This window comes from Rhinopithecus roxellana, chromosome 7, assembly GCF_007565055.1.
Source record: "Rhinopithecus roxellana isolate Shanxi Qingling chromosome 7, ASM756505v1, whole genome shotgun sequence".
In the NCBI taxonomy this organism is placed as follows: Eukaryota; Metazoa; Chordata; class Mammalia; order Primates; family Cercopithecidae; genus Rhinopithecus; species Rhinopithecus roxellana.
This window is the reverse complement of record NC_044555.1, coordinates 59,070,171-59,091,722: the sequence shown is the minus strand read 5'-3', so window position 1 is coordinate 59,091,722 and position 21,552 is coordinate 59,070,171. Positions and strand designations below refer to the sequence as shown.

Below are 21,552 nucleotides of genomic sequence, written 5' to 3'. Positions count from 1 at the left end.
TCCCCTTGATAAAAAAAAGTATCACACTTTGGATAATTTGGAAAGCATAAAAAAGTATGAGGAAATTAAAAGTCACCATGTTTATCGTTCTATCACCCAGATGAAACTATGATTGACATCCTAGCATCATTCCTTCCAGTTTTTCTATATATTCTCCTATTTTATGTAGTTTATATATATATAAATATAGTTTATGTAATTTACATATATATAAAATTTGGGACTCTGCCATTGTCGCTTAACATTTTAACAATTTTTAAAATTAAATTTTATCATTTTAAAAATTCAACCTTCATTAAAATTAATTTTTAAAGCTTACAAAATGTACACTACCAAGATTTACCTAACCGATCTATTCTTCTGCGTATGTAATTTATTTTAAAAATTTTCCTATTATTTATTAGTGATGATCTTTAACCATATTTCTAATAATTTAGAAATAGGATGTGTATTACATTTCTTAAAAGTTTGTATCTTTGTATTTAGAAATTTCAAAGATATAAACTTTTAAGAGTTCTGATACACATAATCAAATTACTTTCTAGCAAGTCTACTTATCTTCATTCCTTCCAACAGCACATATTGTGTCCATCAAAATATACTTAAAATATATTTTTTTCTAATTTGGTAACTAAAGTAGAACTGCTATCTTGTAATAATTTTAACTTATTTGCTTACTAATAAGGCTAATAAGAATACTTTTTATATTTGTTAGACATCTATGTTTCTTTAATGCAGGGGCTACCAAACTATGGTTTATGAGTCAAATCTGGTGCTTGGTTTTGTAATGCCTGTTTCAGAACACATCTGTCCATTTTGTTACATATTGTTTATAGTTCCATTCACTCACATAGCCCACAAAGTTTAAAAATATTTACCATCTGGCTCTTTACAGAAAATGTTTGCTGACTCCTGCTTTAATGATTTGTCCGTTCAGTCCTTTCTCACATTTTTCTATTGGAATATACTTGTACTTTTCTTACAATTTAGCAATAGCACCTTACATATTAAGGATTTTTAGTCTTTGGCATACAGTTTGCTAATATTTTGCCTGTTTTTAAATAAACCTTTCTATGGCATTTTTTTCTATTGTACATAAATTAGTAGTCAATGCATGCATTGTAGGCATGTTTTTCCTCCAATGCTTTTTCTTTTAACTTTTTTTTTGGAGATAATAGATTCATAGGATGTTGAAAAGAAATGTGTAGGAAAGTCCCATGAGCTCTTCTCCAAGCCTTCCTTGATGTTAACATGTTATATAGCCACACTACAATACCCAAACCAAGAAAGTGGTATTGGTACAATCCATTGGGCTTATTCAGATTTAACCAGTTAAACATATGTTCATTTGTGTGCATAATTCTTTGCAGTGTAATTACATGTGTAACTTTGTGTAACCACCACCACAATCAAGATACTCCACCATGACTCCTTCGTGTTACCCTTTTATAGCTACATCTGCCACCTCCTACCCCCGCATCTCTAACTCCTGGCAACCAATCATCTGTTCTCTATAATTATGTTATTTCATGACTGTTACATAAATGAAATCATGCAGATTGGCTTTTTCACTTCAGTATAATTTAACTGAGGTTCTTCCAAGTTATGTGTCATTAGTTCGTTCCTTTTCATTGCTGAGTAGCATTTTATTATATGGATGGTTTGTTTAACCATTCAACCATTGGGTAGTTTCCAGTTATTGGTTGTTACAAATAAGGCTGATGTGAACATTAATGTACAGGGTTTTATGTGAACATAAGTTTTCATTTCTTTGGGATAAATGCCCAGAAATGTGATTTCTGGGTTGCATGTTTGGTTTTTTTGTAAGAAATTACCAAACTGTTTTCTAGAGTGTACCATTTTACATTCCTATAAGCAATGTATGAGTGATAGAATTTCTCTGCATCTTCTCTAGTATTTGGTGTAGTTGCTGTTTTTTAATTTAGTCATTCTGATAGGTATGTAGTGCAATCTCATTGTGATATTAACTTTCATTTCTCTAACAGCTAATAATGTTGAACATCTTTTCATGCGTTTATTTGCCATCTGTATATCCTATTCAGGAAAATGTCTGAGCATATCTTTTATCCATTTTTAAATTGTATTGCTTGTTTTCTATGCTGAGTTTTAAGAGTTTAGTCCTAGTGCAAGTCAGGACCTTAAGATGTTCTCATATGTTCTTTTCTTGAAGTTTTATAGGTTTATGTTTTACATTTACATCCACAATCTACTATGAGTTGGTTTTTATATAAGGTGTGAGACTTGGGTTGAGGTTCTTTTATTTTTTCATTATGGACATCCAATTGCTCCGGCACCAATTATTGAAAAGACTATCTTTCCTCCATTGAATGGCTTTTGCACTTTTGCCAAAGATAAGTTGACTATATTTCTGTGGATCTATTTCTGGGTTCTCTATTCTATTCCATTGATCTATGTATCTGTCCCTCCACCAATACCACATTGTCTTGATTACTGCAGTCTTAACATCAGGAAGTGATTTCTTCCCACTTAATTCTTCATTTTAAAAATTGTGTTGGCTTTCCTAGGGCCTGTATATTTCCATTTAAATTTTAGAGCAAGCTTGTTTATAATTATTAAAAAATCTTGCTTATATTTTGACAGGAATTACATTAAAACTATAGATCAATTTGGAGAAAACTGACATCATTACTATGTTGAGTCTTCCAATCCATGAACATGATTTGCTTCTCCATGTATTTATGTCTTCTTTAATTTCTTTCATCAGCATTTAATAATTTTTATAATATAGATCCTATACATATTTTGTTAGATTATACCTAAATATTTAAATTTATTTGAAGCTACTGAAATGGTCATTTTTCATTTCAGTTTCTGCATGTTTAAGTATATAGAAATATGATTGATTTTTGTCTGTTGATCTTGTGTCCTGTGACCTTACTGAACTTATTTATTAGTTTTCATGGTTTTATTACAGATTACTTGAGGTAGTCTATGTTAGGCTATCATGTATCTGCAAATAAAGAGTTTTGTGTACAGATTTTATTAATTTTTCTTGACTTACTGTAATATAATTTCCAGTACTATGATAAATAAGAGTGGTGAGAGTGGATGTTAAATAATAGTGGTAAGAGTGGGCATCCTTGCCATGTTCCCTGTCTTAGAGGGAAAGCATTCAGTCTCACCATTAAGTATAATGTTAGCTGTGGATTGTAACACTTTTATATGAAGAAAAAAAGTTTCAAAAAATCCTTCCAAAACAAGAAAAAAAGAAAAATAACTATTAACCTATTTTTGAAAGGAACAAACCATTTTCCACAAAATAATTGTCCTTCAGAAGAGTACCCCCAAAGAAGATCAAGTCTCCTGTCCACTCACAAGTAAAGAAGAGTGTGGTCTCATCCAGACGAATGTTCTTTGGCTTGATACATAAATCCACACTGGCAGTATCCAGGCTGCGCTGGTGAGTCTTAGAGTTGTAGCACGATGCTGAGCGGCAGTGGTCTCGAAGCCAGACATAATCAAAGCGCATCACGGTATTAGCATATTTCAGCTCTAGGGAAAAGATCACGTTCATCAGAAATCAGCATCCAGAAAACTTCCTTCTAAAAGTCTTCTACCAAGAAATAAGCAAGAGCAATAAGGGTTGAGGGGAGGGACTTGCCCCTTACCAGATATTAAAATATACTGTAGAACTTCTATAATTAAAATGGTGTAATGTTGTATTTAAATAGATAAAATGATGGAAGAGTATAAAAAGCCCAGAAATATACCCAAATGCATATGGAAATCTGATATCTAATAAAGTGACAGCAAAAGTCATTGACGAAAAGATGAATTTTTAAATAAATGGTATTGGGACAACTAGATAGAACTGGGGAAAAGATAAATTTGTGTCTATATGTCATGTTGTCAGAAGGTCATCAAGATAAACTCAAAATATGTAAGTACTAAATTTAGAATATGAAACCATTCAAGTATCAAAAGAAGGAAGCATAGGTGTGTAGAGGATATATAGGAGGTGATATGGTTTGGCTCTGTGTCCCCCCCCCAAATCTTATGTTGAATTATAATTCCCAATGTTAGGGGAGGGACCTAGTGGGAGGTGATCGGATCATGGGGGCGAATTCCCCTTTGCTGTTCTCCTGAAAGTGACTGAGCTCTCACAAGATCTGGTGGTTTAAAAGTGTGTAGCACTTCCACCTTCACTTTCTCCTGCTTTGCCATGGTAAGATGTGCTTGCTTCCCCTCACCTTCCACCATGATTGTAAGTTTCCTGAGGCCTCCCAGCCATGCTTCCTGTACAGCCTGCAGAACTGTGAGTCAATTAAACCTCTTTTCTTCATAAAGTACCCAGTTTCAGGTAGTTCTTTACAGCCATGTGAGAACAAACAAACACAGAAAATTGTTACCAGAGAAGTGGGGCATTGCTATAAAGATACATGAAAATGTGGAAGCCACTTTGGAACTGGGTAACAGGCAGAGATTGGAACAGTTTGGAGGGCTCAGAAGAAGACAGAAAGGTGAGGGAAAGTTAGGAACTTCCTAGAGACTTCTTGAATAGTTTTGACCAAAATGCTGATAGCGATGTGAACAGTGAAGTCCATACTGAGGTGGTCTTAGATGGAGATGAGGAACTTATTGGGAACTGGAGTAATGGTCACTCTCGCTATGCTTTATCAGAGACTGGCAGCATTGTGGCCCTGCTCTAGGGATTTGTGGAACTTTCAACTTAAGAGAGATGATTTAGTGTATCTGGCAGAAGAAATGTCTAATCAGCAAAGTGTTCAAGATGTGGCCTGGCTGCTTCTAACAGTGTATGCTCATATGCATTTGCAAAGAGATGGTCTGAAATCAGAACTTATAGTTAAAAGGAAAACAGTATAAAAGGTTGGAAAATTTGCAGTGAGACCATGTGGTGGGAAACAAACCATTTTCTGGAAGGAATTCAAGGCTGCAGAAATTCCCATAAGCAAAGAGAAGCCAAATGTTAATATCCAAGACAATGGGGGGGAAATGTCTCCAGGGCATGTCAGAGACCTTTGCAGCAGCCCCTCCCATTACAGGCCCTGAGGCCAAGAGGGAAAAAAGAGTTTTGTGGGCCAGGCCTAGGGCCCTACTGCTCCATGTAGCCTTGGGACACGGCCCCCATGTCCCTTGGCTCTATGTCTCAGCTGCTTCAGCTCTAGCCATGGCTAAAAGGGACCAAGGAACAGCTTGGGCCATTGCTTCAGAGGATGCAAGCCCCAAGCCTTGGTGGCTTCCATGTGTTATTGGGCCTATGGGTGCCCAGAAGACACGAGTTGAGGCTTGGGAGCCTCTGCATAGATTTCAGAGGATGGATGGAAATGCCTGGATATCCAGGCAGAAGTCTACTGCAGGGGCAGAGCCCTCATGAAGAACCTCTCCTAGGGCAGTGTGGAGGAGAAATGTGGGGTTGGAGGCCCCACACAGAGTCCCCACTAGGGCACTGCCTAGTGGAACTATGAGAAGAGGGCCACTGTCCTCCAGACCCCAGAATGGTAGATCCACCAATAACTTGCACTGTGCACCTGGAAAAGCCACAGCCACTCAATGCCAGCCTGTGAAAGCACTCCCAGACGCTGTACCCTGCAAAGCCAGAGGGGCATAGCTGCCCAAGGCCACGGGAGCCCACCCCTTGAATCAGCATGCCCTGGATGTGAGACATGGTATCAAAGGAGATTATTTTGGAGCTTTAAGATTTAATGACTGCCCTGTTGGGTTTTGAACTTTCATGGGGCCTGTAGCCCCTTGGCTTTGGCCAATTTCTCCCATTTGGAATGGGAGCATTTACCCAATGCCTGTACCCCCATTGTATCTTGGAAGTAACAAACTTGTTTTTGATTTTACAAGCTCATAGGTGGAAGAGACTTGCCTTGTCTCAGATGAGACTTTGAACTTGAACTTCTGAGTTAGTACTGGAGTGAGTTAAGACTTTAGGAGACTGTTGGAAGGTGTGATTGGTTTTTAAATGTGAAAAGACATAAGATTTGGGAGGGGCTAGGAGTGAAATGGTGGAATGATATGGTTTGTCTCTGTGTCCCCACCCAAATCTCATGTTGAATTGTAATCCCCAATGTTGGGGGAGGGACCTGGTAGGAGGTGATTGGATCATCGGGGCAAATTCCCCCCTTGCTGCTTTCATGATAGTGAGTTCTCATGAGATCTGGTTGTTTAAAAGTGTGTAGCACTTCCCCCTTTGCTGTCTCTCTCCCCTGCTCCACCATGGTAAGACATGCTTGCTTCCCCTTTACCTTCTACCAAGATTTTAAGTTTCCTGAGGCCTCCTAGCCATGCTTCCTGTACAGCCTATGGAACTGTGAGTTAATTAAAATTCTTTTCTTCATAAATTAACCATTCTCTGGGAGTTCTTTATGGCAGTGTGAGAACAGACTAATACAGGAAGTCCTTGTACTATTTTAGCAACTAACCTTCTGTTAATTTGAAGTTATAGCAAAATAAAAAAATTACAAAAAAAACAAAGACTTTCTATACATTAGATTACTCATTTAGAAAAGGTAAATAAAAGTGTGTGACCCAATTTACAAAAGAAAAGAAAAAATAAGTTATGTCTTCATATAATTAAAAAAAATAAATTTCTGATAGATTAAAGTACAAAAAATTAAAACTGTGAAACATTAAATGTTGACAACCTTGAGGTAAGAAAGGTTGTTTTAATATGACACAAAAGGCATAGAGATAAATTTGTCTATATTAAAATAAATACCTTCTGTTCTGCAAACAATATAAAAGCAAAGTTAAAAGACAAGTAACAGGAAAAAAATATTTGTAACATAAAAGGATTAATATCCAGCATATAGAATAAACCTCTGAGATCATTAAAGATAAAAACCCAACAGAAAAATAGGTGAAGGATATCAATAAGGAAAGTCACCAGAAGTGACCGGTATACATATGAACTGCCCCCAGCCTTGTTAATAATAAAAGAAATGGGTATTTAAACCAAAATGTGATACCATTTTATACCAATCAGAGCAACAAAAATTTTAAAGGCTGATTAAAATGTGTTTTAAAGGATGTGGGGAAAAATGCACACTTGCAAACATTGGTAGTAGGAGTAAATATTGTTAAAGTTATACTATATGGCAATCAGCAAGTTTCTATGAAAATAATTTAAAATGTGCATATTTGATCTAGAAATTCACCTCTCAGTATTTATCTTTTTTACTCTTGTACTTTATTTATTTTATCTTTTAATATATTTTTTTATTTCAATAGCTTCTGGGGCTCAAGTGGTTTTTGGTTACATGGATGAACTGTATATTGGCGAAGTCAGAGATTTCAGTGCACCCATCACCTGAGTAGTAGTGTACACTGAAACTGATATGTAGTTTTTTATTCCTTATCCCCCTCCTTCCCTCTCCCCTTCTGAGTCTCCAATGTCCATTATACCACTCTGTATGCCTTTGCATAACATAGCTTAGCTCCCACTTATAAGTAAGAACATACTGTATTTGGTTTTTTATTCCTGAGTTACTTCACTTAGAATGATGGTCTCAAGCTCCATCCAAGTTGCTGCAAAATACATTATTTCATTCTTTTTTTATGGCTGAGTAGTATTCCATGGTGTATATATACATTTTCTTTATCCACTTATTGGTTGATGGGTACTGAGGTCGGTTCCATATCTTTGCCATTGTAAATTGTGCTGTGATGAACATACACATACAGGTGTCTTTTTGATATAATGACTTCTTTTCCTTTGGGCAAATAGTAGTTCACCTCGCAGTATTTATCTTATAGAAAGTGTCACACATGTGGAACAGCATATAAGGATATTCATAATAGTGATGGTTATAATAGTAAAAATAATTAGAAAAAAGATTAAATGTCTATCAGTGGGGAAGTGGAAGAATCGCTGAATAAACTGTAGTTTATCCACATTTTAAGATATTAGGCAACAGTTTTTAAAAACTGCTATACCTGTACCTCTCACATTCACTTTCATTGGTATTATCATTCTCATTTTAAGGAAAACTAATTAAAGCTCAGAGATGCTAAGTAACTTTGTAAGAATATAATCATTAGGTGGTAAAGCTAGGACATGAACCCAAGTTGTGCAACCCCACAGCCTAGAACACTAATGTGTCTCAAAGTACAGCCTTGGGAGTCTGGAGGTGAGACTTCTTTTAGAAAAACACAATGAGGAGCTTGGCAAATTCTCTCCCCCAAAAGTATTGATAAAACTGGCCAAAATTTAAAAAGAACCATTTTAAGACTCTGGAAATTGTCCAAAGGTATACAGCAAATTGAGAAGTATTTATTCTATTTTTATTTATTTTTTTTTTTTGAGACGGAGTCTCGCTCTGTCACCCAGGCTGGAGTGCAGTGGCCGGATCTCAGCTCACTGCAAGCTCCGCCTCCCGGGTTCACGCCATTCTCCTGCCTCAGCCTCCCGAGTAGCTGGGACTACAGGCGCCCGCCAGGTCGCCCGGCTAGTTTTTTGTATTTTTAGTAGAGACAGGGTTTCACCATGTTAGCCAGGATGGTCTTGATCTCCTGACCTCGTGATCCGCCCGTCTCGGCCTCCCAAAGTGCTGGGATTACAGGCTTGAGCCACCGCGCCCGGCTATTCTATTTTTAATTTCTTTAGTAACCTTCATACTGTTTCCCATAATTGCTACACCAATCTACATTCCCACCAACAATGTACAAAAGTTCCTTTTTCTCCACACCCTTGCCAACACCTGTTATCTCTTGTCTTTTTGATAATAGGTATTCTAATGGGTGTCAGGTGGTAGTTTTGATTTGTATTTCTCTTATAATTAGTGATGTTGAGCATCTTATCATATAGGTGTTGGTCATTTGTATGTCTTCTTTGGGGAAATGTCTATTCAGATTCATTGACCATTTTTTAATTGGGTTATGTGTTCTGTTGCTATTGAGTTGTATGAATTCTTTATAAATTTTTGGATATTAATCCCTTATCACAAATACAGTTTGCAAATATTTTTTCCTAATCCCCAGGATATCTTTTCATTTTTTTTGATTGTTTTCCTTTGCTGTGCATAAGCTGGTTAGTTTGATGTTGTCTCATTTATTTATTTTGGTTTTTGTAGCCTAAGCAGTTGGTGTGATACCCAAAAAAATAATTGCCAAGGCCAATGTCAAGGAGCTTTATAACGTGTTTTCTTCTAGGAGTTTTATGGTTTCAGGTCTTATTCTTGTTTAAGTCTTTATCCATTTTGAGCTGATTTGTGTGTAGGATGATAAAGGTCCAATTTCATTCTTTTGCCTTCTGAGTATATGCCCAAAGGAAATGAAAGTACTACCTCATAAAGATACCTGCACGTCCATGTTCATTGCAGCATTATTCATGAAAGCCAAGATATGGAAACAACCTAAATGTCTGTTGATGGATGAATGTAAAAAAAACTGTGGTATATATAGACAATGGAATGTCATTCAGCTTTTTAAAAAGGAGATCTTGCCATTTGTCATAATATGGATGAACCTGGAGGACATTATGCTAAGTGAAATAAACCAGATACAGAAAAAAAAAAAATTTGCATGATCTCATTTGTATCTGGAATCTTAAAAAAAAAGTCAATTAAATATATATAGAGAATAAAACAATGGTTACCAGGGCCAAGGGTAGGGGCATGGGTGAGGAAATGGGAGATGTATGGCTAAGGACACAAAGTAGCAGATATGTAGAATGAACAGATCTAGATGTCTGTTACACAACAACATGAAGACTATAGTTTATAATAGTGCATTGTGTTTTGGATTTTTGCTAAATGAGTCAATTGTAGCTGTTTTTGTCACAAAAAATGGGTAACTATGTGAGATGATTGATATGTTAATTGCTTCATTATAGTAACAGTTTTACTATCTATATGTATCTCATAATATCATGTCATATATTTTAAACATACACAATGCAATTTCTTTTAAAAAGGAAGTATTTATTTTCAAAAAAACTACTGAACCTTGGGTAAAAATAGTGGGAATCTGTGGTGTATTTTAGCATGGGGTGCTCCCACTCCTATTCCTCCACCCCTAGCTCCAATCAGCAGTAGTTCCATGAAAGTGGGCTAAACCAAGAAAACCGGCAGCTTTGCTGTCAAAGATGACTAATGTGATTTGGAGCAGAGCATGCATAAAACCCCTATGCACCTGGGTGTTATCAAAAACAATTACGGAAGCCATACTGGTTGGAGCAAGCAACAGACCCGAAGAACAGCCAGAAATCTAACCAGGCTATATAGGGAGTGAGAAAGCTATAATAGGTCTTGAAAAGCTCCCACACATCCCTAGTATTTGGAAGGTTGCATATGCATGCACTGCTGTATGCACACTGAAGAGAGACTGGAAATGGCCCTAGTTATTTACATGTCTCTGGATGAAAATGAGGGTTTTTGTAGGAGACATGAGAATGACAGAAAGTAAAAACCAGGACAAACTTCTTGGGTTAGTCTGTTTGCATCATTATAGAGAAGTATCTGGGGCTAGGTAAGTTGTAAAGAAAAGAGGTTTATTTGGCTCATGGTTCTGCAGGTTGTACAGAAAGCATAGTGCTGGCATCTGCTTCTGGTGAGGGCCTCAGGAAGCTCATAATCATGGCAGAAGGTGAAGGGGAGCTAGCATGACACATAGTGAGAGAGGGAGCGAGAAAGAGGGAAGAAGTACCAGGCTCTTTTAAACAATTGGATCTTGTCTGAACTCATTACTGAGGGGCAGGCACCAAGACATTCATGAGGGATTTGCCCTCCTGACCCAAATAACTCCCATCAGGCCCCATTTCCAACATTGGAGATCACATTTCAACATGAGATTTGGAGGAGACAAATAGCTCAAACTTTGAGTGTATGCCTCAAACAACACACAGATCCTCTGGCAAAGAATGGAAGCCTTATTAGATTAAGTTTTTTAAGCATAACCTCTGATCAATAGTTGGCTGGCCTCTAAACTATATCAGGAATTCTCAACCTGATGCTTCAAGTAGGCCTATGGACATCTGGGCCAGATAGTCTTTTTGTCACCAGGTGGCAGCAGCGTCTTCCTCTCCAGTTGTGACAACAAAAAATGTCTCCATACAATGCCAAAGGTCCCCTGGGGGGCAAAATAGACCCCAATTGAGAGCCACTGGGCTATGGTGACCCCAGTGCAATGCTTAGGAAACCACAGTTAAAAATAAAAATAAGATGTAAAAATAAAACCTGAGCAGAGACATCAGTGGCTACACACTGCAGGGGACAAAGACTCCACAGAATTACCACAGACAACAAACAAATACACAAAACAAACAAATACACAAAATACAAACAAATACACAAAAATATGCAACAATTACTCTGGGGACATCAGAACTCAGTTTCCACAAAATGTTATCTAAAATGTTCCAGATTTTCAACAACAAGAAAAGATCATGAGATATGTATAGAAACAGAAGGGTTACCTACACACAGAAAAAAACCCTCCGAGAATATTACAGAAAATCCTATTGCCTAAGTCAAACATGCAGATAGAAGGCAACTTATCTTCTGCAGAAAATGTCTTTCCCTTCTAATAGTCTTGAGCTTTACAGGAGAGAAGCAGAATGGACTATTGGGGTGTCACTTCCATGTACCTATATTATTTCCTCATTATAAGCCAACACTTGTACAAGTGCTTTCAAAGTATACCCCAACTGGATGCTTGAAAATCCATAGCTAATGAACTTAACTGAAAGACTGTCTGATACAACTGATACTCTGAAATTTGGTGGTGCCCAACAGTTGGAGTTCTTGTCCTAGGGTGTGTGGAATAATATGCAAAATGTGTGTGTGTGTGTGTGTGTAGAATTTCTCTAGGGTCTATAACCTAAAAACATTGAGAACCCTTTCCTTACAGTGACAGAAGTGAGTACCACTAACCCTTATTCAGTTTGGTCATTGCAGTGAGATGATGCACAGTTCAACAAACTATAGCTTGTGGGTCAAATATAGTGTGTGACCTATTTTGTTTGGCTTGCAAGATAAAAAATGGATTTTACACTTTAAAAGTGTAATAAAACAAAAACAAAACAAAGAAAATCACTGTAATGGTTAACTCTATGTGTCAATTTGACTGGACCATGGGTTGCCCAGATAAGGGGCTAAACGTTAATTCTGGGTGTATCTGTGAGAGTGTTTCTTGAAGAAATTAGCTTTTAAATCAACAAACTGAGTAGAGTACATTGCCTTCTGCAATGCGGGGATAATTCTGTCTGCCTGCTTGAGCTGGGATATTGGTCTTTTCCTGTTCTTGGACTGAAATTCACATCATCAACCTTCCATTTTAGGCCTTTGAACTTCGAGTAGAACTTAGATTGGTTCTCCTGGTTCTTTTTTTAAAAATATTTTTATTATACTTTAAGTTCTAGGGTACATGTGCACAACGTGCAGGTTTGTTACATCTGTATACATGTGCCATGTTGTTTCTCTGGAGAATACTGACTAATATAGATATTGGTACTGAGAAGTAGGGTACTGCTGTAACAAATACCTAAAATTGTGGAAGTAGCTTTGGAAATGAGTAATGGGGGAGATGCTGTAAGAGTTTTGAGGTACATGCTAGAAAAAAGCCTAGATTACTGTGAAGGGATTGCTAATGGTATTTCTGGTAAGAGGTCAGAAAAAAAAGAGGACAGCTGGAGAGAAAGCCTCCATGTTCCTAGAGAATATAAATAATTGTAAACAGAATGCTGGTAGAAATATGAATGGTAAAGGCCATTCTGATGAGGTCTCAGATGGAAAAGAGGAACATGCTACTGGACAATGGAAAAAAAAGTGACACTTTTTATAAAGTGGCAAAAAACTTAGCTGCAAAGTGATGAGAGAGCAGTTGGTTCCTTCTGACTGCTTATAATAAAATGTGAGAAGAGATAAATGAATTGAAGAAGGAACTGTTAAACAAAAAGGAACCAGGACTTAAGAGATTTAGAAAACTCTCAGTTTATCCATATTGCCAAGAACGAGAAAGTATGTTTGAAAGGGAATACTAAGGGTGTGGCTGATCCACATTTGATAAGGAGATAAGTGTGTGCATGAACCATGGTCCTAGTCAGCCATCTCAACAGAAGCCATAAACAGAGATGGGATTATACCAGCAGAAAAACTGCCAGCTGGGACCAAAAAGAACAGAGAAAATGGGACAAAATTGAGAGAGTTGTGCATATGCTATTTATTCCTCAAGAAAAGGGAAGAGTGAGGCTAAAGGCAATTTAGAGATCATCAGGGCGCCATTCCCACCACAGGCCCAAGGGGCAGGGCTAGTTCTTCCTCAGTTTCAAAAGGCGCAGTCACCTCAAAGAGTCTCAAGGGCAGGGCTGCTGCTAAATTTTGGGCTTAGCTGGGACCCATCACTTTTTCCTACCTTCTCATTTCTCCCCCGTCCCTGCCCTTTTTTTTTTTTTTTGAGACAGAGCCTAGGCTAGAGTGCAGTGGTATGATCTCAGTTTACTGCAGCCTCCGCCTCCTGGGTTCAAGTGATTCTCCTGCCTCCACCTCCCTGGTAGCTAGGACTACAGGTGTCCACCACCACGCCCAGCTAATTTTTGTATTTTTAGTAGAAATGAGGTTTTGCTGTGTTGGTCAGGCTGGTCTTGAACTCCTGACCTCAAGTGATCTGCCTGCCTCAGCCATCCAAAGTGCTGGTATTACAGACATGAGCCACCTGGCACCCGGCCTTATTTCTCTCTTTTTGGAATGGGAATGTCTCTATTGTGCCTGTCCCACCATCCTATTTTGGAAGCACATACTTATCTGGTTTCACAGGAGAAGAAATTTTGCCTCAGGATAAATTGTACCTCAAGTCTCACCCATATCTAATTTAGATGAGATTTAGTTGAGACTTTGGAATTTTCATCTTTAGAGTGGATGCTGGAATGAGTTAAGACTTGGGGTTGTTGGGATGGAATGTATGTATTTTATGTGAGAAGAATATGAATTTGGGGAATCTAGGGGTGGAATGTAATAGACTGAATTGAGTCTCCCCTAAGTCCATATGTTAAAGCTCTAATCCCCAATGTGATGGTATCTGGAGATGGAGACTTTAGGAGATAATTAGGCCATGAGGGTAGATTCCTAATGATGGTATTACTGCTCTTATAACAAGGGACAAGATGGAGCCCTTTATCTCTCCACCATGTGAAGATACAGCAAGAAGGCAGAAGGCAGCCATCTGGAAGCCAGGAAGAGAGTCCTCACCAGAACTTGACTATGCTGGTGCCCTGATGTTGGATTTCATAGCCTCCAGAACTGTGAGAAATAAATGTCTGTTGTTTAAGCCACCTAGGCTATGGTATTTTATTAAAGCAGCCTGAGCCAACTAAGACAACCATGGGACAGAGATTGTACATGGCCCCAGAAAAGCCTAAAATATTTACTATCTGGCTGTGTTAGTCAGTTCAGGCTGCTATAACAAAATTACAATAGACTGGGTAGCTTAAACAACAGATATTTATTTCTCACTGTCTGGAAGCTAAGATGAGGGTTCCAGGCCATTTGGTTCCTGGTGAGGGCCTTCTTCTCAGTTTGCAGATGGCTACCTTGTTGCTATATCCTCAAATGATAGAGAGAAAATGTGCTCTCTCTTATAATGGCACTAATTCCATCATGAGGACTCCACCCTAATAACCTAATTAGCTCCCAAAGGTTCCATCTTCAAGTACCATCACACTGGGAATTAGGGCTTCAACATATAAATTTGTAGAAAACACATTCAGTCCATAGCACCGGTCCTTTACAGATAAAAAGTCTGCTGACCTCTGAGAAATCTGTAGCAGAAACTCCTTTGTTCATCCTCTCCTCCACTTCTAGTGAGTTGGCAAGAGTAGCTAATACTACCTACCACCTTAATAGCATTTGAAACCTAACTAACACCTGTCTCCATTTAAGCACCCTACATCAGTCAAAATACTCTTTCCAATGAAATTTAGCTTAGAATCTCTTAAGTAGTTCCCCATTACAATAGGGTAAAGACCAATCTCCTCAAGATTGCCTACAAGGGTCTGTCTGCACAATGTGGCCCCAGCTAACCTCTGTAGCCTCTTTTATCAACCCTTCTTTGCACTTGACATAGCAGTCCATGTAGGCCAATATGACATATTCTCCATAGCCCAACTCTTGTACATATAGTTCCCTCTAACTGAAACATTCTTATTCATTGCCTCACCCCTCTTCCCCTGCCTAGTTCATATTCAATACTCATGACTTAGCTTAGTAGTTGTGCCCTGCAGGCAGTCATTCATAACTCTCCAGGTTGGATTAAGTACCTTTCCTCTTTGTTCTTACAGCACCCTATGCATTGCCTAAAAGAATTTCTCATGTTGTCTTATGCTTGTTTATCATTGCGACAAGACTGTGAGTATCTTGAGGATAGGGAATGTGTCTTCTTCATCTCTGCATGCTTTGCACTTAGGACAATGTCTGAATCCTGGTAGGTATACATTAAATGTTTATTGAATAAATCAATGGTAAATCAAGCAGTGGTGCAGCTGCCTTACTGGTAACTCCAATACAGGCCACATATCTACAAATGATCTTCTCCTGCTCTACTAGATACCTAGTAATCCTGACTATATGCTATATTCCATTTTCAGGTTAAGAGTTGCTAGTTATCTAAGCAGTATAGTAGTGGAATAAACTACTGTGTGGCTAGACTTGCCTTTTAGTAGGCTTCAATATATCCCTTCATTTTAGTTAAGTTGGTATGCTTACTGTCCTTTTGCTGACTGGAGTCCATTCTTGCCTTTTCACTTGTAATTTTTCTCCTTGAAATCACAGGAGAAATTAATTAAAGGACCATCTGATTAAATGACTACCTTCTCCTTCAAAATATAGCTAAAAATTCATTTATTCAAGGCAGCTTCTTTGAATAATCTATTTCCTCTTTGAAATTAAATATTTGGTAGGTATCAACTCAATTTACATTTGTGTCTGGCATAAGCTAATTATGCTTCTCATATTTATTTACTTATTTTATTCGTTTCAGGGACTCTACATCTTACACTAAGAAAGGGAATCTTCCATCTTTGGTTCTCTAACAGTTCTCAGCTCAGTTAATAAAATTAACACTCAGTAAATGCTTATTAATTAGATCTTATCAAAATTTTAATACAGAAAAGAAACTTGAAACTCACCTTGATTCATCTTTTTTATAACCCACATTTAATCAATCACCAAGGTCTGTTGATTCCACTTCCTAAATCTTTCTGAAATACATATAACCTCTCCATTTACACTCCTTTCTCCTGACACATTCAGGTATTCATCATCTATAGACAGTGGGATTCTATAAAAGGATTTTAAAAATCAAGGTAGTAAAATCAGATTGTAGTTTAGAAAGAGCACTCTAGTTTCAGGATGGATAATGGATCATCAGGAGAGCAAGACAAGGCTGCAGTAATCCTGTTAAGATAGTTACCTCCTTGCTTCTCAATGTTGTTTTTGGACCACTTTTTCTACCTCCTTCCTCTAAAACCCAAGCTTCTTTGAAGATCATGCTTTCTTAATTATTCTAATCAAATACCTCTTGAGTCACTGTCCATTTTTAATGAAGACCAGTTTACTGTTGTCCACTTTACCCTTTCCCTGTCATCCTTGGCAACTTCATCATCATTAATTACAGTACTCCCAACATTTTCATTTAAAACATTCCATACTCTAGCCACCCCTTATTACCATTCCAGTTCAATTATTCTGGCACTCCTCACTACAATAATCCTTCCACCCCTTAAAGAGCTCCAATCCATTGACCCTAAGCTCCTTTTCACTCTCTGTCATCCTGTTTCCTTTAATGTCCTCACTTACCTCCTTACAGAGCCCATATTCCATGGTCCATCATTTTAATCAATTCCTTGCAAACAGTCTTAACTTCCTTGTCCCCTCTCTCTGTGCCATACTTCCCTGACAAAGCCCCAACCATGATAAACTCAAATTCCTACTTCCTATGCAGCCAAGCAGCTCAACATTGCTGGAGAAAAATTTTTCTTTTATGTTTTATTTTTTTAATTGACGAATAATGTGTGTTGTTATCTTGTAAACATGATGTTTTAAAGTATATATACATTTTGGAATGGCTAAATCTAACCAATTAATAAATGGAACACTTCACATAGTTATTATTTTTGTGGTGCTAATATGTAACGTCAACTCTGTTTTTTTTTTTTTTTTAATTATACTTTAAGTTCTAGGGTACATATGCACAACGTGCAGGTTTGTTACATATGTATACTTGTGCCATGTTGGTGTGCTGCACCCAAGAATACAGTATCATCATTAACTATAGTCATTTTGCAATAAGATAGATCTCTTGAAATTTATTCCTCCTACCTAACTCTAATTATGTATCCTCTGACCAACATGTCTCCATCTTCCCTCCCCGTAATCACCCTAGCTTCTGATAACCACCATTCTACTCACTTCTATGAGATCAAATTTTTTAGATTCCACATATGAGTGAGATAATGCAGTATTTGTCTTCCTGTGCCTGGCTTATTTCCTTTAACATAAATTCCTCCAGGCTCATTCATGTTGCTGTAAATGACAGGATTTGATTCTTTTTATGGCTGAGTAGTATTACATTGTGTATGTATACTTCACTTTCTTCATCCATTCATCCATTGATGGACACTTACGATGGAGAAAATTTTAAAAACTGCACTATCTAGTATCATTTTAAACTCATCATGAAAAATCTCAAATTAGTACTCAATACAGCCAAACAATTCTTGCATAATTTCCTAGTAAAATCACTCACTCTCTAAGAAGACTGTGTCATACCATCTCCCCTATCCTCAAACACCAACACCTCCTCACCCTTCACACTTTCAACTGACGACCTTGCTTCTTCCTTCAAAGAAAATGTAGAAGCAGTAAGAGAATCTTCACAAACTGATGCCCCATATCCAATCACTTACCTGCATCTGTGCCCATATATCCCACCTTTCTTTCTGTTACAATCATTGAAATAATTTGTGTATATATTCAAGGTCAATACTACCATTTATGAACTAGATTCTATCTCTTCTTTCCTACTCAGGGACTATGCTCCTGAAGCAGTTCTATTCCTCTCTTTTGCATCACCAAATTTTCCTTCCCTATTGGATCATCCTCATTTAGCAAACATGTAATATCTCCCATATTAAAATAATATTCCAGGAGTGCCATCAGCAAGGTGGTGAATAGAAAACAAAAGACCCTCCTTCCCCCATGGATTGAATAACAATTTATGGAACAATTGCCTTTATGACAAATTCAGAAATGAGTTAAAAGGTTGCTGCACTCCAAGCAAGTGCAAAGTCAACCTCACCAAAACCCAGTAGGAAAATTCATGGCATTTCTTCACCAGAGACACTTCTCCCAGCTTGGTACATTGTAACTGAGAGGAAACCCCTACCTCCTGACTTACCCTAGTGGGGAAAAGAAGCTGAATGTCCAACATTCTAACTTTTCAGGGTGTTATCTAAAAGACTGGTTTCTGTCTTGCCTGAATCTAAGAACTGACAGCAATGGGATGCCAGTTTGGGGGCTTGCTGAGAACAAAAGTGATCTATGTGGCTTGGCTTGGCACCAGAGTCTGTATACCATAGACAGACATTATGTGGAGCTCCAATACCCTAGTTTACTATAGAAACAGAGAGATGGCAGTATCAAGGGGAACTCCTGAATAGACTGATAAATCTCTTCAATTAGATGTTTATATGCACAATCCCAGGAAAGGATTAGGAGGTCTCTAGAGTCTTTAACTGGGCTAATTGGAGAATGTCCTCCTTGTATGCAACCAGACCCCAAAGACCGAGAAAGGGAGCTGAGCTTTCAAATGTTAGTCTCAACAACATATAATAAGACATATGAAGAAACAAAGAAATATGGACTATTCAAAGGAATAATTTAAACCTCCAGAAAGCACCCCTAAAGACATATATAAATTACTAGACAAAAACTCAAAATAAGCATCACCAGAATAATTGAAGAATTAAAAAAGAACACAGATAGGCAACTAAACAAAATTAGGAAACCGACATATAAATGAAATGAGAATATCAACAAATAAATAAAACTATAAAAATGAATCAAACAGAAATTCTGGAACTGAAGTATCTAATAATTGAATTGGAGAAATTCACTGGAGGGATTCAATAGCAGAATTGACCAGGCAGAAAAAAGAATTAGTAAACTCAATGATAGGACTTTGAAATTATTGAGAAAGAGAAGAAAAAAAAAAACAAAGATTGAAGAAAAATTAGGAGAACCTAAGGGATTTATGGGGCACCAACAAGCAGAACAACATAGGCATGATGGAAATCACAAAAGGAGAAAAGAGAAATGAGTAGAGAGCTTATCTGAAGAAATGATGGCTGAAAACTCTCCAAATTTGATGAGAGAAAAGGACACACAAATTCAATAAACAACTCCAGTTGGAATAAATCTAAAGAGACCTACACTGAGACCCATCAAAATCAAACTGTCAAAAGTCACACAGACAGAATCTTGAAAGTGGCAGGAAAAAATGACTCATCACATACAAGGGAGCTTCTATTAAACTATCAGCTGGTTTCTTAGCAAAACCTTGCAGGCTAGAAAGGAGTGAAATAATACATTCAATTACTGAAGAACAAAACGTGCCCACGAAGAACATTATATTTTATAAAACTGTCCTTCTAAAATGAAGGAGAGATTAAGACTTCCCAGATAAACAAAAGGAGAGGAAGTTGATCACCACTCAATCTGCCCCACAAGAAATGCAGAAGGGATCCTTCAACTTGAAGAAAAAGGATGATAAATAGCAACACAAAACCATATGAAAATATAAACCTTCTGGTAAAGGTTTATTGTGTAGTATTGTAATATAAGTATAAATAAATCACTTTTAAATATGGTATAAATTTTAAACACAAAAGTAACAAATAATTATAGATCTATGTTAATGGATGCACACTATAAGGAAGATGCCCACCCTCAATATTACTATTGTTGAAGTACTGGGATTCCTAGCTAGAAAAATTAGACAAGAAAGAGAAGTAACAGAAATCTAAACTGGAAAAGATGAAGTAAAATTGTCTCTATTCACAGATGACATGATCTTATATGTAGAAAACCCTAAAGATTCCATATGCAATAAAAAGTATTATAACTAATAAATAATGTCAGAAAATTTGCAGGATTTCCAAAAGCAATACATAAAATCCATTGCATTTCTATATATTAATGGTGACCAATCTAAGAAGAAAAATTAAGAAAAAAATTCCATTTATTTATTTTATTTTATATTATACTTTAAGTTCTGGGATACATGTGCAGAACATGCAGGTTTGTTACATAGGTATACATGTGCCATGGTGGTTTGCTAAACCCATCAACCTGTCATCTACATTAGGTATTTCTCCTAATGCTATCCCTCCCCTAGACTCCACTCCCTGACAGGCCCTGGTGTGTGATATTACCCTCCCTGTGTCCATGTGTCCTCATTGTTCAACTCCCACTTATGAGTGAGAACATGCGGTGTTTCGTTTTCTATTCGTGTGTTAGTTTGCTGAGAATGATGATCTCCAGCATCATCCATGTCCCTGCAAAGGACATGAACTCATCCTTTTTTATGGCTGCATAGTATTACATGGTATATATGTGCCACATTTTATTTATCCAGTCTATTATTCATTGGCATTTGGGTTGTTTCCAAGTCTTTGCTATTGTGAAGTGCTGCAATAAACATATGTGTGCATGTATCTTTATAGTAGAATGATTTATAATCCTCTGGGTATATACCCAGTAATGGGATGGCTGGGTCAAATGGTATTTCTAGTTCTAGATCCTTGAGGAATTGCCACACTGTCTTCCACAATGCTTGAACTAATTTACACTCCCACCAACAGTGTAAAAGCATTACTATTTCTCCACATCCTCTCCAGCATCTGTTGTTTCCTGACTTCTTAATGATTGACATTCTAATTGGTGTGAGATGCCATCTCATTATGATTTTGATTTGCATTTCTCTGATGACCAGTGACGATGAGCTTTTTTCATATGTTTGTTGCCTGCATAAATGTCTTCTTTTGAGAAGTGTCTGTTCATATCCTTTGCCCACTTTTTGATGGGGTTGTTTGTTTTGTTTTCATGTAAATTTGTTTAAGTTCTTTGTAGATTCTGAATATTAGCCCTTTGTCAGATGGATAGATTGCAAAAATTTTCTCCCACTCTGTAGGTTGCCTGTTCACTCTGATGGTAGTTTCTTTTGCTGTGGAGAAGCTATTTAGTTTAATCAGATCCCGTTTCTCTATTTTGGCTTTTGTTGCCATTGCTTTTGGTGTTTTAGTCATGAAGTGTTTGCTCATGCCTATGTCCTGAATGGTATTGCCTAGGTTTTCTTCTAGGGTTTTTATGGTTTTAGGTCTTATGTTTAAGTCTTTAATCTATCTTGAGTTAATTTTTGTATCAGGTGTAAGGAAGGGATCCAGTTTCAGCTTTCTGCATCTGGCATCAAAAAGGATGAAATACTTAGGAATAAACTTAACCAAGTTAGAGAAACACTTTTACAGTGAAAACTACAAAATGTCGCTAAGAGAAA

The 21,552-nt window shown here is 37.3% G+C and overlaps 1 protein-coding gene across 4 annotated transcripts in view; it reads right to left on the bottom strand.

Moving 5' to 3' along the window:
- TMLHE (trimethyllysine hydroxylase, epsilon) overlaps positions 1-21,552 on the bottom strand; it is a 108,891-nt gene that overhangs the window by 23,403 nt on the left and 63,936 nt on the right. For 3 of the 4 annotated variants that reach the window (XM_030934097.1, XM_030934100.1, XM_030934099.1), the window contains exon 3: positions 3,358-3,534. In XM_030934097.1, coding sequence (XP_030789957.1) covers positions 3,358-3,534 — 177 coding nt within the window. Of the gene's footprint in view, positions 1-3,357; positions 3,535-11,872; positions 11,875-15,520; positions 15,526-21,552 lie in introns of those variants that run through there. The other variant, XM_030934098.1, reaches the window with a different exon arrangement.